The sequence below is a fragment of the Mustela nigripes genome, chromosome 3 (assembly GCF_022355385.1).
Source record: "Mustela nigripes isolate SB6536 chromosome 3, MUSNIG.SB6536, whole genome shotgun sequence".
Classification (NCBI taxonomy): domain Eukaryota; kingdom Metazoa; phylum Chordata; class Mammalia; order Carnivora; family Mustelidae; genus Mustela; species Mustela nigripes.
In genome coordinates this window covers 115,039,964-115,054,098 of record NC_081559.1, presented here as the reverse complement: position 1 = coordinate 115,054,098, position 14,135 = coordinate 115,039,964, and the positions used below count along the sequence as shown (strand labels likewise).

Genomic DNA, 14,135 nt, shown 5'->3' with positions numbered 1-14,135 from the left:
GGATTAGAGGACATTATGCTACGTGTGGCAAGGTATAAATACTGAATGAGGTACCAGGAACAGGGAAGTTTATAGGTTCAGAAAGTAGAATCAAGGTTGCCAGGGGCTAGGGGTCAGGGGAATTAATGTTTAATGGGTACAGCCTTTCTGTAGGAAATGATAAAAATATTTTGGGTAGAGAGAATGGTGGTGAGTACACAACAATGTATATGTATTTAACCCCACCGAACTGTACACTTATACATGGTTAACATGGTAAATACTGTTATATATTTTACCACAATAAAAAAGTAAATACAAGAGCATGCTCCTCGAGATGGTCAACTAGAAAGCAGAGATGGACATAGCAGACAGTGGGAGGCAGGGCCTGGCAAAGGTCACGGAGGCAGTGTCCATTCCCACTACTGAGAGCTCAGGCCCTTGCATTCCTGCACCTCACTGTGTTCACCTGAGTCCACCCATTCTAAACCAGCTGTGTGCTGGCAAGTACCTCATGCCCTTGAGTCTATACACCTGTATCTACATGGTCACTTTCTATTAGTATTAGAATGACCTTTTTAAAAAATTTGTTCCATCTTTTTAGGCCCAGCTCAATGCTGCCGTTGTCTTTAAAGCCTGTCTGAATACTAATAGCCAAAAGAAATCTCTTCTTATATTAGATACAAGGAGTTTTAAGTTATCTCTTTTATGGCATTATTCTACAGACATGCTGACCTCTGACCCCTTTTCCCTCTATCTTCTTTCCCAGTTGGGCTCAGTTTTTAAATATATCAGTCCTTTAGATTAAAGTAAACAATTCTTGAGCCTCTGCTGTTTGCAAGTCACTGTTAACAAGGGTAGAGAAGTTAGTGATGAGTAAAGCTTTTAATTTCTGGACAGCTGCAGTGAATACTGGTGGGAGACAGTTAAATAATTGTGATGTCTGTAGGTCAGGATAAGAGTCTTGGGATATACTTGGATAGTGGTTTTATCTTTAGGTGACAAGTTCACTAAGGTCAAAGATCATATTTTATTCATGTTTGTAATTTGGTATACTATGTGCTAAATAAAAGCCTGGTAGCGTAAGGATAATGATCATGTGCTTGGCCTTATATAATCCTCCATACAATTCTCAAAGAGGCTATATAGTGTCTCTTTTTGTAAATAAGAAAATTGAAGCCCTGAGAGATTACCTAATAGAACTTGTAAGTGATGAGGTGGAATTGAAACTCATGTCCTTGTTACACATTCTCTTCTTACTTAACTATGGTAATAACTGCAGCAGTCATAGCTTGCAACTCATCAGCTGAAATGAATGATAGAAGATGTGATTCCTGCATTTGAGCTGTATGAAATAAAGCTGTTTGTTGTAAAGCATTTGTGAGGTTTGTCAGATGATACTGTTGGGATTTGTAGTGAAGGCTTCTTTTTGTTTTTTTTCCAGATCCCCAGACTTCAAGGGAGATTTTTTATTTTGCACTAAAGGCAATTCGTCCCCAGGTGGGATTAATATTACTCTAATTCTTTCATTGCTGAGACTTGAAATTGTTGAACATTGATGGTAATTTTTTTTTTTTAAATAGATTGATCTGAAGAGATATGCGGTACCCTTAGGTAAGATTGTATATTTAACAAGATGGAATATTTCAGATTTTTAAATTAATGTCTTGAGTAAACTTTTGCTTAAACTGTGAGTGAGCCTATGCATGATATTGTCTCTGATGTTTCATGTACAGTTACTTACAGGGAGGCTCTTGGAGACTTTGTTTTTAGAGTGCAAACTGGTTAGATGGTCACACTTAGAATACATGATTTAAAAAAAATTACTTTAGAGCATCTTTTATGGGATCCAGAGTGTTTGATGCTGACTTTATCTAAATAAACCCTGATCCTACTCTTGAACTTTGTTTTGGGGGACATTGGCCTATCGACTTAATTATTAATAATCGTGCCTCAGATAAACCTCATTGGCTACGATACTACCACTGTGCAAAGCTTGGCCTATTGATTCAAATGAAGATTGGTGGTATTAGAACTCTGATCAAGATCCCTAAGTTATTATAGTATAATGATAGTGGATCTTCCTGAACAGTTTTAGTTTTTATATATACTTAAAGCTTTCTTAGTTTTTTATTTTGCTTTCTGTTGTTCTATTTTAAATATCATGGTTTTTGCAATTTCAGCTGGCTTATGCTTATTTACCCTGCATGCATCTCAGTTTAGCACCTGCCTTCTGGACAACTACGTTTCTTTATTTGAAGTATTGTCAAAATGGTGTAGCCATACAAATGTAGAATTGAAAAAAGCTGCACATTCAGCTCTGGAATCTTTTCTGAAACAGGTATTCAACTTCGATTTAAAAGTTTTTTTTCCATGCAAAAAATTAAATTTCAGTTTTGTGCCTGCACATTTGAAAAATGAATAGAGGTTGATCTATTAGCTTCTGTATTATTTAAATTATAAAAGGCTTGATTATTAATCAGCCACATGGGTGGCATCAGGACTGAAAGAAAGGTAGGAAGATACCAGATCTGATCATAGACACAGAGCCAAGCCTGAGGGAGTCTAACGGGCATGAAATATGGCAATGATGAGGTAGAAGGAAGGAAGACTGGGGAGTCAGGGATTTTGGAGCCAGGTGCAGCCACGTGGAGGTGAGGAAACATCTCCTGAGAGGTGAGGGCCCGCTGTCATATTAAGATGTTTGTGTTTCACCTTACTTCAAGAAAAAGAAGAATCCATTTGCCCTTGTGTATTTTCCATCTAGTTAGGATGTGATTGTAGAATTAAGAATGCTAGAAGGAATGTACTTGTGGGTCTGAGCATTCAAAGGTATCTAGAAATACCTGCTGTTTAGGCCAGGTGTTATGGAGTTAGGCTGGTTGAGTTGTTTCTGTTGGAAAACTCTTAAAGATTCACCAAAAGTTTGTGGTAGTTAAATGGAGTTAAATTTACAAACTATTCCATGAAGACTATCTGAACTGTAGCACAGACAGTATCCCGTTGCAGGGATATACACAGAATGTTTATAGACATTTGGGTTGTTTCCAACTTGGGGCTATTTTAATTAAAATAGTTAAGAACATTGTGATGGAGTGTGTGTGGACATATGCTTTCACTTCTCTTGGGTAAAAGCCTAGAAGTGTAATTACTGGGTCATATGATAGATATATATTAAACTATAAGAAGAAACTGCTGAACTCTTTTCAAGCTTGTTGCACCAGTTTAATTCCCACTAGCATTGCATGGGGGTTTCTCTCAGCCCATATCTTCATCAACACAAGGTATTGTTGGTCTTTTTAATTTTATCTCTCTCATGGGTATATGATGTTACCTTACTGTGGTTATAATTTGAATTTCCATGGTGACTGTTGATAATGATCTCTTTTCCTGTATTTAGTAGCCTTATATTTTGTGAGGTATTCATTCAGATATATTTGCTTATTTTAAAATTAGGTTGTATGTCTTTTTATAAATGAGTTGTGAGGGTTCTTTACATCATTGGGATACAAGTCTTTTTCTAAAAATATTGCAAATAATTTCTCTTCTATGGCATCTTTGAAAAATCAGATATTTTCTTAGCAGGATCTTTGAAAGAGCAGATGTTTTAAAGTTTAAGTCCAGTTTACCAGTTTTCCAACCTGTTTTCTTTTCCATGTCCTAAGAAATTTTTGCCTATCTTATGGTTATAGAGATTTTCTTCTAGTTTTCTTCAAGAAGTCTTAGAGTTAACAGTTTTATAGTCTGTAGTCCATTTTGAATTGGTTTTTGTGTACAGTATAAAGTAAGGGTTGGAAGTTGATTTTTCCCTCCTAATTTTAGCTGTGAGCATCATTTGTTGAAAAGACTCTTCTTTCCCCCAGGGACTTACCTCTGTATCTTTTTCAAAAAAGCAATTGATAGGTTTATTTGGTGGGACTCTCTATTTTGTTCCATTCATCTGTCCTTACATCAGTACCTCACTGTCTTGGGTATTCTAGCTTTATGTTAAGTGTTGAAATTAAGTGGTGGGTGTCTTCCAGCTTCTTTCTTTTCCAATATTATTTTGACTATTGTATGTAAATTTAAAAAAATTTTTTCTGAGGGAAAGAAATTTTTCATAGATTTCTATAAAGTTCTTATAAACATTATAGGATAGCAGCATAGAATTCAAAAAAATGCAGAAGGGTACAAAGAAGACTTAAAATCTTCTGAAATCTTACCATTAAGGAAAAAAAAAGACTCACCATTTTTGTAGCATTGCTCCTAGACCGCCCCCTCTCTTTCTCTGTTCCTTACTCTCCTTTTTCTCTCCCACCTTACCTCCTTTCATTTCATTTCTTCTCAAGGAACATTCATGATTTCCGTGACTTTATGATTTTTCCATTGTGTTGGATATGTTTTCCTGATAGTGCATTGAGAGCTGCACGATTAATTTGTAATGGCAGTATAACTGATAAAATTATATTTAAGTCATATTTGTCCTCTGCTGTTGGATAATTCTTTCCAACTTTTTGCTACTATATGCAGAGAACAATTTGATAATGTATAAAAAGAATGTTTGCTGAAAACATAATAATCAAAATTAGAAACAATTTATCAATTATAAACATTATAGTATATTCATAAAGTGAAAAACTATTCTTTGATTAAGTAAGTTGGTGGTGTTTCCTAACATCTTGAGGAACATGTTCCTGATACACTTGTGAAGAAGGAGATTTTGAGGCAGTATGTATGATACCCCATTCTTCTAAAATAAATGGGGTTTCATGCAGGCTTAGGGTGTGTATATTGGGAGGTTGACTGTGAAAGGTAGATACCTTTTTTCTGCCTTTGATAATTATCTAGATTCTTTCCTTACTTGTCTTTGTGGACAGTCTTTATGCTGAAATTAGGAATGATTTTTTGAACGTTTATATTAGTTCTTAAATTTAGGTTATTGTCACAGTATGGTAGATGGAGATCAACTTGCTTCTCAGAGTACTTTTTTCCCTTGCCTCACTTCATTCAAGCTTTACAATTTGTAGCTTACTTTTTTGAAAGATGAGATGCTTGTGTTTCTTTCTGATTGTAAGTCCTGAGCTCTGTTTTGTATGTTGCTCTACTGAGACATTGAGTCTTTTAATTCTAAACTCGCTAGCCACTGGGACTACACAACTCTAAGTATGCTTTCTGTTGTTCATCGGGGAGCCTAAATTCAAAACCTGGTTTTTGTGCCTGTCTTCCTGCATTGGAATGGTCTCTTTCAGTGCCTTTCTCTAGGAAAAATACATCACATGTAATAAGGAGAGTGTCTTTTCTCAACTTGATGCAGACTAAGTAAATTGAAATGTAATTCTTTATCAATAAAAGTGATTGTATAGAATTATGACAACGCATTGATAATATCTAATTAAATAATTCTAGCCTTTTTACATTTTAATAGATTCCTTTGTTTTGCTATTAAATATTTCTAAAAAGTAAATATTATGCAATTGCAGATTTCTTTTATGGTGGCAAAAGATGCGGAAATGCATAAGAGTAAGCTACAGTACTTTATGGAGCAATTCTATGGAATCATCAGGAACATGGATTCAAACAGCAAAGATTTATCCATTGCAATTCGTGGATATGGACTTTTTGCAGGAGTATGGCTCATTGATTTATTCTTTTTAGTTTCATTTTGAGTGTTTAAAGGAATATAATTTATTACATTTTTGAATAGCATCTCACACTTGTGACAATATTGTTGTTACTTGCTTTATTGTTAACTTGTTTATTCAATCCCAGCTATGTACTAGGATTCTGTATACATATTATCTCAAATTTTCATAACTCACCTATAGGCTTTTAGGACTATTGTTCCAGTTTACAAATGAGGAAACTGAGACAGAGAGAAATTAGGTAACTGTCAAAGGACACTCAGTTAATAATTGACAGAGCCAAGATATAAATTCAAGCCTGAAGACTTGAAACACCATGTTTTTTCTACTGTGCTATGCTATCCTTTATTTATGAAGTAAAATTATAGTTAGTTGGTATCACTCAGTGTTTTAGAAAGATGTTCTTATGACAGAAGTGTATTTAAGAATATCGATGGGGTGCCTGGGTGGCTCAGTCAGTTGAGTGTCTGACCCTTGATTTCCGCTTAGGTCATGATCTCAGCGTTGTGAGATGGAACCCCATGTTAGGCTCTGTGTGTGGAACCTGCCCAAGCTTCTCTTTCTCCCTCTCCCCCCTTCTCTGTCACTCCTCATCCTCTCTAAAAAACCAAAATAAGCATAAAAAAGAATATTGATAGTAACTATAGTTCTTTCCCTCTTAGTGGATCACTGCGACTTCTACCTTACAGAATAAATTACTTGCTACCTCTCTACAAGAGCTACCCGTCAGTGTCTACTCCCTTTTTCCAGGGAGGAGAGTCCCTGTTCCCAGCTTTCTACTCTCACTACTGATTCCATTTCTGATCATTTCTTCATTTGCTTCCAAATAATCCTTCCTCCTCTTGCTCTTTTTAATCTTCATCTTCATTTGTCTCTGTTGGCTCCTTTGATTATATATAGGGCAAAAGAACCAGTATGTGAGAAGGCTCAAAGGTAAAAGAGAACATGGAATTTTCAACTTTATACACTATAGTCTCAACAACTTCAGCTAGTTCACTGTAGTTAGAGTATGTTCACAGTGTAGCTGGAGCATGATAGACAAAAAGGGAGAGGACTCTAAAAAGATTAACTAGTCAAATCCTCAGGGAAGCTAGATGAGATTAAAGGTCCAGAGAAGCCTTTGAAAAATCTGAAGCTGGTAATAGCATTATCAGATTTGTGAGTTACAAAGATTGCTTTGGGTGTAGTGTGTAGCATAGTGTAGTAGCATATTCTAGCTTTGAGTTCTCAGGTTCCCCCTCTAGGTGACCAGCCTCATGGAGCATAGACTGCATCTCATTTGTCTTTGATAGCTACCATTTAAGCAATATCTAGAATAGTCGTCCATCAATATATTTTTTTGTATATAAATGCATATTTAGAATATAATTACAGATTATTTTTAAAAGCATTTTTATGAAATGTATTTTATAACTTTCATCTCCATTAAAAAGCTTAATTATTCAGCTTATAATCACATGACTTAACATGACACCTTGAATGCCATTATTTTGACGTTGATAACATTGATATAGACCTTTGTTTACCTTTCTGAAAGCCTTGCAAGGTTGTAAATGCAAAAGATGTTGACTTCATGTACGTAGAGCTCATTCAGCGCTGCAAGCAGCTGTTCCTCACCCAGATAGACACTGTTGATGACCACGTTTACCACATGCCAAGTTTCCTCCAGTCTATTGCAAGTGTCTTGCTTTACCTTGATACAGTAAGTGAAATAACTCATTAAACCAAGCACGGTTTTAACTATTTAATCTCAGTTCTTTAGATTATTTCATGGAGTCGTATGAATTGTATGTATTTGGTACAGGCACCACTGTGATCAATGTGACATTTTTAATTAGTACTTTGTGTTAATAGAACTATTGTCAGGAAACTTGACTTCTTGTTATTCAAAGCAGGAAAAGTTATTTGTTAATCTGTTTTATCTTTAAGAGATTAAGATTACTGCTTGGGATAGAATTTCACCTTAAGTATCATTCAGACAGCTTTACTCTAATTTTTTTAGGCAGTCACAGTAAGTGTTCAGCTTATTTGTAGATCAGATTTAAGCCAGGTTTTTTATTTATCTAATATTTGTCCACTTGAGTTGTAATTACTTTGGATATTTGTGTTATTCATATATTTTTTATTCCCTCCTCTAACTTGTAGTTTGCTCTCCATTTCTGATAGGTTCCTGAGGTGTATACTCCAGTTCTGGAACATCTCATGGTGGTACAGATAGACAGTTTCCCACAGTATAGTCCAAAAATGCAGTCAGTGTGTTGTAAAGCCATAGTGAAAGTCTTCCTAGCCTTAGGGGGAAAAGGACCAGTTCTTTGGAATTGCATCAGTACCGTGGGTAAGTTTGCAACTCACCCTTGTTTTTATGATGATGAAAGAAATACTTAATATGTTGTTTGATATAGATACCTTTCATATCTTTTGATGGCTCTTGGAAAACTCATGTTTTGGTGGATCAAAACCTCCTTTTTCCATCTGTTTTTTTCTTCCTTTTGCTTCTGAATCTTAATAGTCCAAAATTTTAAACTAAAGATAATAACAAACTTAAAGGAAAAAAAAAATTAAGAGGTATAGTTACATTCAGTGAAATAATGGTTTACTTTTTGTTGTTTCCTTTATTTTTGTTTTCATTTTCTTTTTTCAGTGCATCAGGGTTTAATCAGAATATGTTCTAAGCCAGTGATCCTTCAAAAGGTAAACTCTGAATCTAATGTTTTGGTATTTAGTCTTTTGTCACTGGAAGTTAGAAGTGATACTGGGGTTTTTAGTCCATGAATATACAAAAATGTTCTTTTAGTTATTAGCCATCCCTCACATTTTGAGAAATGTAGAACATAATGCCAGGTAAATAAACTTCTCTTAAGTTGTGGAACATCCTTAAATGTAACTTTATTATTATTTATACATTTTTATAAGAAGGGAATGTTTTCTGTCTTGAAACTCTGAGGCAAAATGCTTAGGTGTGTCATGGAAGGCATATCTTAGTTTACTTGAAGTTATAGGAACTAGGATGAGGTGGAAGATTGACCTGAGCAGGAAAGTGAGATAAATGACTCATAACACATTCCTTGGGTATTGCTGTGAAATATTTGTTCTTGCATCACTATTTTAGTCCCTATTAGAAAAAATATGATTTCTTCTTCAGCTTGCTAATTATCCTTTCATGCTATACTATCTTCCTCAAATTACAGTCTCCTACTAGTGGGGTTTTAGCTTAGAAGACTCTGAATATCTGAACTTTCTGGCAGCTGTGCTTGTTTTGTGAATCCACTAGTAAATATTGCCATGTTGTCTTCCTGCCTAGGGTGTTGAGTCTGAATCTGAAGACTGTCGTGCATCAGGGGAAGTTAGAACTGGCAAGTGGAAAATGCCCACATATAAAGACTATTTGGATCTTTTTAGAAGTCTCCTGAGTTGTGATCAGATGATGGTAAAAGTGACTATTTTAAAGTTCCTCTAATTAGTCTCTCTAGTTTTACTCTTAAACCTTTTTTTTTTTTTTAAGATTTTACTTATTTATTTGACAGACAGAGATCAAAAGTAGGCAGAGAGGCAGGCAGAGAGAGAGAGAGAGAGAGAGGAGGAAGCAGGCTCCCTGCTGAGCAGAGAGCCGGATGTGGGACTCGATCCCAGGACCCTTGGGATCATGACCTGAGCTGAAGGCAGAGGCTTTAACCCACTGAGCCACCCAGGCATCCACTCTTAAACCTTTCTTATTTTAGAATTAAATTTTACTAACTTTTCCATTGTTTTTTAAAAAGTAATTTGAGTAATAAAAAACTAAAATGGTATAAGTTAAGAGCAAAACCATAGAACTCATGTAAACCTAGTAATTGCCTTAGCTGAGTCCTCATTTCATCCGTGAGTAACCAGTGTAGTATGTTTGATGCTAAGTTATTCTTCCTAAGAGATCCAGCCTCTTAGGTAACAAAAGTATAACAGTATTGTCACCATGGAAGAACTACTCTCTTTTTATATATTAAAGATGAAGATTAAAAAGAGCTAAATCTCACTGATTCAGTAGCTGTGAGGAAGATTGGTGCACAGTTATTTACATTATTTGTGATTAGAATAATGCCTCCTGCTTAATGCTTCTGGTAGATGTTTCTCTGATGTCAACTTTAAGTCTGGTTCTGCCTAGGAAAAACAATTTTTGTCCATAAATGATTTCTATCCTGTGAAAAATCTTAGAAGTTTTTAGTTGTTTTCGTATTGAGGTAAAATAGTATAGTAGTGTTAATAATTTTACCTACTATATTTCTTATGTGTGACATCAGATATTCCTTATTTTGAGGCCAAGTTCCATAGAAATTTGACTGAGTAAAGGCAGATTAATTGGCCTATATTTTTGAAATAGAATACTTTCACTTTTATAGAAGTGATAAATTATACATTTAAAATCCATTCTGGGTATAGGTGTATATTTATTCACGTGCATGTATGTTTACATGTGTATATATATGTGCATGCATGCAAATTTATGTGTGTATATATATATAAATGTATATGCATATGTATTTCTACAAACATAAGTACATAATATATGTGTGTGTATAGTATATAACTGTGTTTGTACACACATACACACACACACACACATTAAGTGAGATAAACGTTTTGACAAGGTTTGACCTAAATCTCATTTGCTACTCTCTACTTAGTAAGTATCTGTTACATGCCTGGGTAGGTCATATCTGACTGAAATGATTTTGTCCTAATTTAGCAAAGTGTCTACATTTTGTAGCTTGAAAACTTCCAGGTGAATCTTCTGTAGTTACTAAATATGCATATACACATATGCATTGTAATGCTTATACTGATACTTTTTTGCATAAAATTTTGAAGTTTATTATTTTTCTTTAAAGGATTCTCTTTTAGCGGATGAAGCATTTTTCTTTGTGAATTCCTCCCTTCAAAATCTGAATCGTTTGCTATACGATGAATTTGTCAAATCAGTTTTGAAGATTATTGAGAAATTGGATCTTACACTAGAGAAACAGAATGCTGGGGGACACGAGGTTAGAAGTTTTTGTTAATAATAATTTTGCATCATTTTTATACCAGCTTCTCTTTGTATGAAAGCATCCAGGGGAAAATGCCACATTTGTAGAGTAGTGGCATTCATGTGTGTCATTGATACTTTGCTATTTGAATAGCAAAGTGTGTAGAAAATTTTATCCCTAGATTTGGTCAAAAAGTAATTCATATGTTTAATATTTTAAAACCACTTATTTTTTAAAAAGTTATTTACTAGACTTGTTACTCATTTCTTAGCAATGGTAAAGAGTCAGATCTTTATGTAAAGGTGACTTTTTGCAGTAGGATAGGGAAACCTAGGATTCCTCTTGTTTATAGCTAAGGAAACTCCAAAGCCTAGGTGCAGAGTAGTAAATGTATTCTTGAGATAGAATATAGGCAATAGGCAGGAAAGGAAGAGTACATCTTCTTTTTTTTTCTGTACCCAGATTTCTTGGCATGGATGGAAGGTAAGTCATGTTCTAAGGCTGCCAGCTAGAAGCTGCTCTGCTCTTATCTGAGGACAAGTTTTAGTAAAACACTGTGGTAATGACAGTAGTGTTGAAGGGCTTGAGTTCTAGTGGAAAACGTCTAATTTGCTTTTTAGCTCCGTAATTTTTTTTCTTAGATTAGATTATGCTTGTTAGTACGTGTGTACTTCCACTGCAATACTGTGAAGTTAGACAAGAGATCATGGGGTGGATATGCAGAGGATAAATAAAGGAAGCAGTAAAAGGCCGTTTTTCACATTGAATGTATTGCATTTGTTTTGTTCTATTTTTTTATGCTGGTTAATGGGAACACCAGTGTGTCTTATATTGCTTTTTATGCTTTGTGTATGTCTAAAATAATTTCATTGAAAAACTTGCTGAAAGGGGCTTCTTGGAACTGTGTCAGCCAACAAACCTGCTTCTTAGAACACACGTCTTTGTCACTTTCTTTGTCTTCAGTGGCTTTTCTTGCACTTCTTTCTCTTCTTGTTCTCTGCTCTCTTCTGTTTTCTGACCTTTTTACATCATCTCCAGCATGTCAGTGATCACTTCTGTGAGCATTTCCCAAGTAAGCCTATACTCCTCCTTACCTTCCTTTATAGCTTCCAGTTTGGATTTCTCTCTTTCTTTCTTTTTTAAGATTTGTTTGTTTATTTGAGAAAGAGAAAATGGACGTGTACATGCAAGTTGGAAGGGGCTGAGGGAGAGAATCTCTAAGCAGACTCAGCTGAGCACAGAACCCAACCCAGGACTTGGTCCAGGACCCTGAGATCATGACCTGAGCTGAAATCAAGAGTCAGCTGTTTAACAGACTGAGCCACCCAGGTGCTCCCCAGTCTGTATTTCTCACTGCTTGTTTAACATACCACCTGAGTTTCATAACACAAGTGCAGTATGTTCATAGTAACTTACTGATACTTAACACTGTCAGTTTTTTCTGTTTCTCAGCTTGAAACCTCCAAGTCATTCCTGATACTTTCTGTGTTCTAAATTTTTACCTCTGTCAAAGCATCAGTGCTTCAAGAAGTTATAGCCACCCCCTTTATATTTTTGTATTTGTACCATTCTTCTATCATTTCACTTTGTTACTTCCTATGTGTCCTTTTCTTTAATGTTTTCCGCAAGCTCTGTCAGCTTTCTTAAATTTTATTTGTTGTCATTTTAATTGAGGACCCATCTATACCTTTCTCACTTTGATACAATGTTTGTTTGGGTAAATCTCCTTTTAAGGATGAAAATGAAGCTACTGGTGTTTGGGTGATCCCGACCTCAGATCCAGCGGCTAACTTCCATCCTGCTAAACCCAAAGATTTTTCAGCTTTCATTAACCTGGTGGAATTTTGCAGGTATTTTTAAAAATTTTAATTATTTAAGGGTGGGAATCACCCTTCTGGCTACAGGATAGGAAAACCACTTATGTAGATGTATGAAATGAAATACTAAAAGAATTAAACTCTAACTTTGCTTATATGAACCATTAAAATATATTTAAACATTCCAGCTTAGAGTTACCATTGTTTTTCTCTTTGCAAGATGCTAAGGTAGGGGAAAAAAAGGAATATGAAAATGTTTATGTAATGGAATCATACACCTTTTTGATTATATCCCTTATAATTTTGAAGCTGAATAAAAATATATGACAAAAATTCTACATTAAGCTTTTAATTTGTTTTTACAGAGAGATTCTTCCTGAGAAACATGTAGAATTTTTTGAGCCATGGATACATTCATTTGCATATGAATTAATTTTGCAGTCTACACGGTTGCCTCTCATCAGTGGTTTTTACAAATTGCTCTCTGTTGCTATGAGAAATGCCAAGAAAATAAAATATTTTAAGGTAAGTGGTTTTTTTTTGGGAACATTGAATATTCTTGTGTTTTTTTAGGTTGCATGAGTGTGTATAAAGGCATTATAAAAGATTATAGTGTATTGCAGTTTTAAAAATCTCTATTTTACATACTTTTAAAAACTGATAGCATGAGTGGCAATTGAATGTCACTGTTAAAAAAGTTAATTAATAGCATTTTCTGTTCTGATTTACAAGCACCTGGCTAATAAGGTTAGATTAATAGCGGTTCTCAAAGTGTGGTTGTAGGACCAGTATCAGCATTACTTGGGAAATCTGTGCCTTTTCCAGATTTACCTAATCAGAAACTCTGGGGGCAAGGCTGAGCAATCTGTGCTAACAAACCACCCAGGTCCTCTGGTGACTAGTGACATTTGAGGATAGCTAAATTCGTATACCTGAGACCATAGTCAATTATGAGGGGTCCAGCTGGTTAGTTAGAAGATGAATAGTTCTCTTGGGTCATAGGTGTATGTGTTGGAAGACAGGGAAGGGGTAATAGATTAAGCTAGGCCTCTGGCTTTTGACCAGCTATTCTTTTTCCATTTTATGCCTTGTTTCTCTCTGACCTCTGCCTTAAGTGTTATTGGGAACAATTTTTTTCCCTGTCAGCAGAAGACCTTTGCAAAGTGAAAATGAATTCACCCCTTAGAAGTAAGATTGGGAACTGCTAGATTAGGACAATACAAATCCATAATTATTGTTCACTTTACTGATTTACTGCTTTATTCAATAGGGAGTTGGTCTGAAGAGTCAGACACAGTCTCCTGAGGATCCAGAAAAATATTCTTGCTTTGCTTTACTTGCAAAATTTGGTAAAGAGGTAACTTTTAAATGATATATGCAGTATTATCATGTGCTATTTAAAAAGGGAAGTATATTGATAAAAAAAATCTTAGTGATCATAAATTGTCTAATTACTTAAAAATTGGTTTGCTTAATCCAGATTGGGATTAAGGGATTAAGAAACACTAATAGAGGAAATCACTGTGTTTCAAAAGTCCCTGAGTTTTCATGATACAGCTTGAGTGATGTCAACTTGAAACTAATGGATTCTTTAGCTCTCTTATAATAAGAACTAAGTACTTCAACAAATGAACTTTTCCTGGAGATCACCTTAATTTGTAAACTAGGCTGTGTCATATAAAAGCTGCATGATCACTTTTTGTATTGGAGAATAGGGT

The 14,135-nt window shown here is 35.0% G+C and overlaps 1 protein-coding gene across 1 annotated transcript in view; it reads left to right on the top strand.

The window, feature by feature from the left end:
• Positions 1–14,135, top strand: part of PRKDC (protein kinase, DNA-activated, catalytic subunit) — a 242,091-nt gene that overhangs the window by 13,464 nt on the left and 214,492 nt on the right. Inside the window, exons 8-19 of the mRNA XM_059394562.1 lie at positions 1,424–1,479; positions 1,563–1,593; positions 2,163–2,320; positions 5,439–5,585; positions 7,138–7,302; positions 7,767–7,935; positions 8,242–8,291; positions 8,902–9,027; positions 10,463–10,615; positions 12,335–12,450; positions 12,783–12,942; positions 13,688–13,774. Of these exons, the coding sequence (XP_059250545.1) occupies positions 1,424–1,479; positions 1,563–1,593; positions 2,163–2,320; positions 5,439–5,585; positions 7,138–7,302; positions 7,767–7,935; positions 8,242–8,291; positions 8,902–9,027; positions 10,463–10,615; positions 12,335–12,450; positions 12,783–12,942; positions 13,688–13,774 (1,418 nt within the window). The remainder of the gene's footprint in view (positions 1–1,423; positions 1,480–1,562; positions 1,594–2,162; positions 2,321–5,438; positions 5,586–7,137; positions 7,303–7,766; positions 7,936–8,241; positions 8,292–8,901; positions 9,028–10,462; positions 10,616–12,334; positions 12,451–12,782; positions 12,943–13,687; positions 13,775–14,135) is intronic.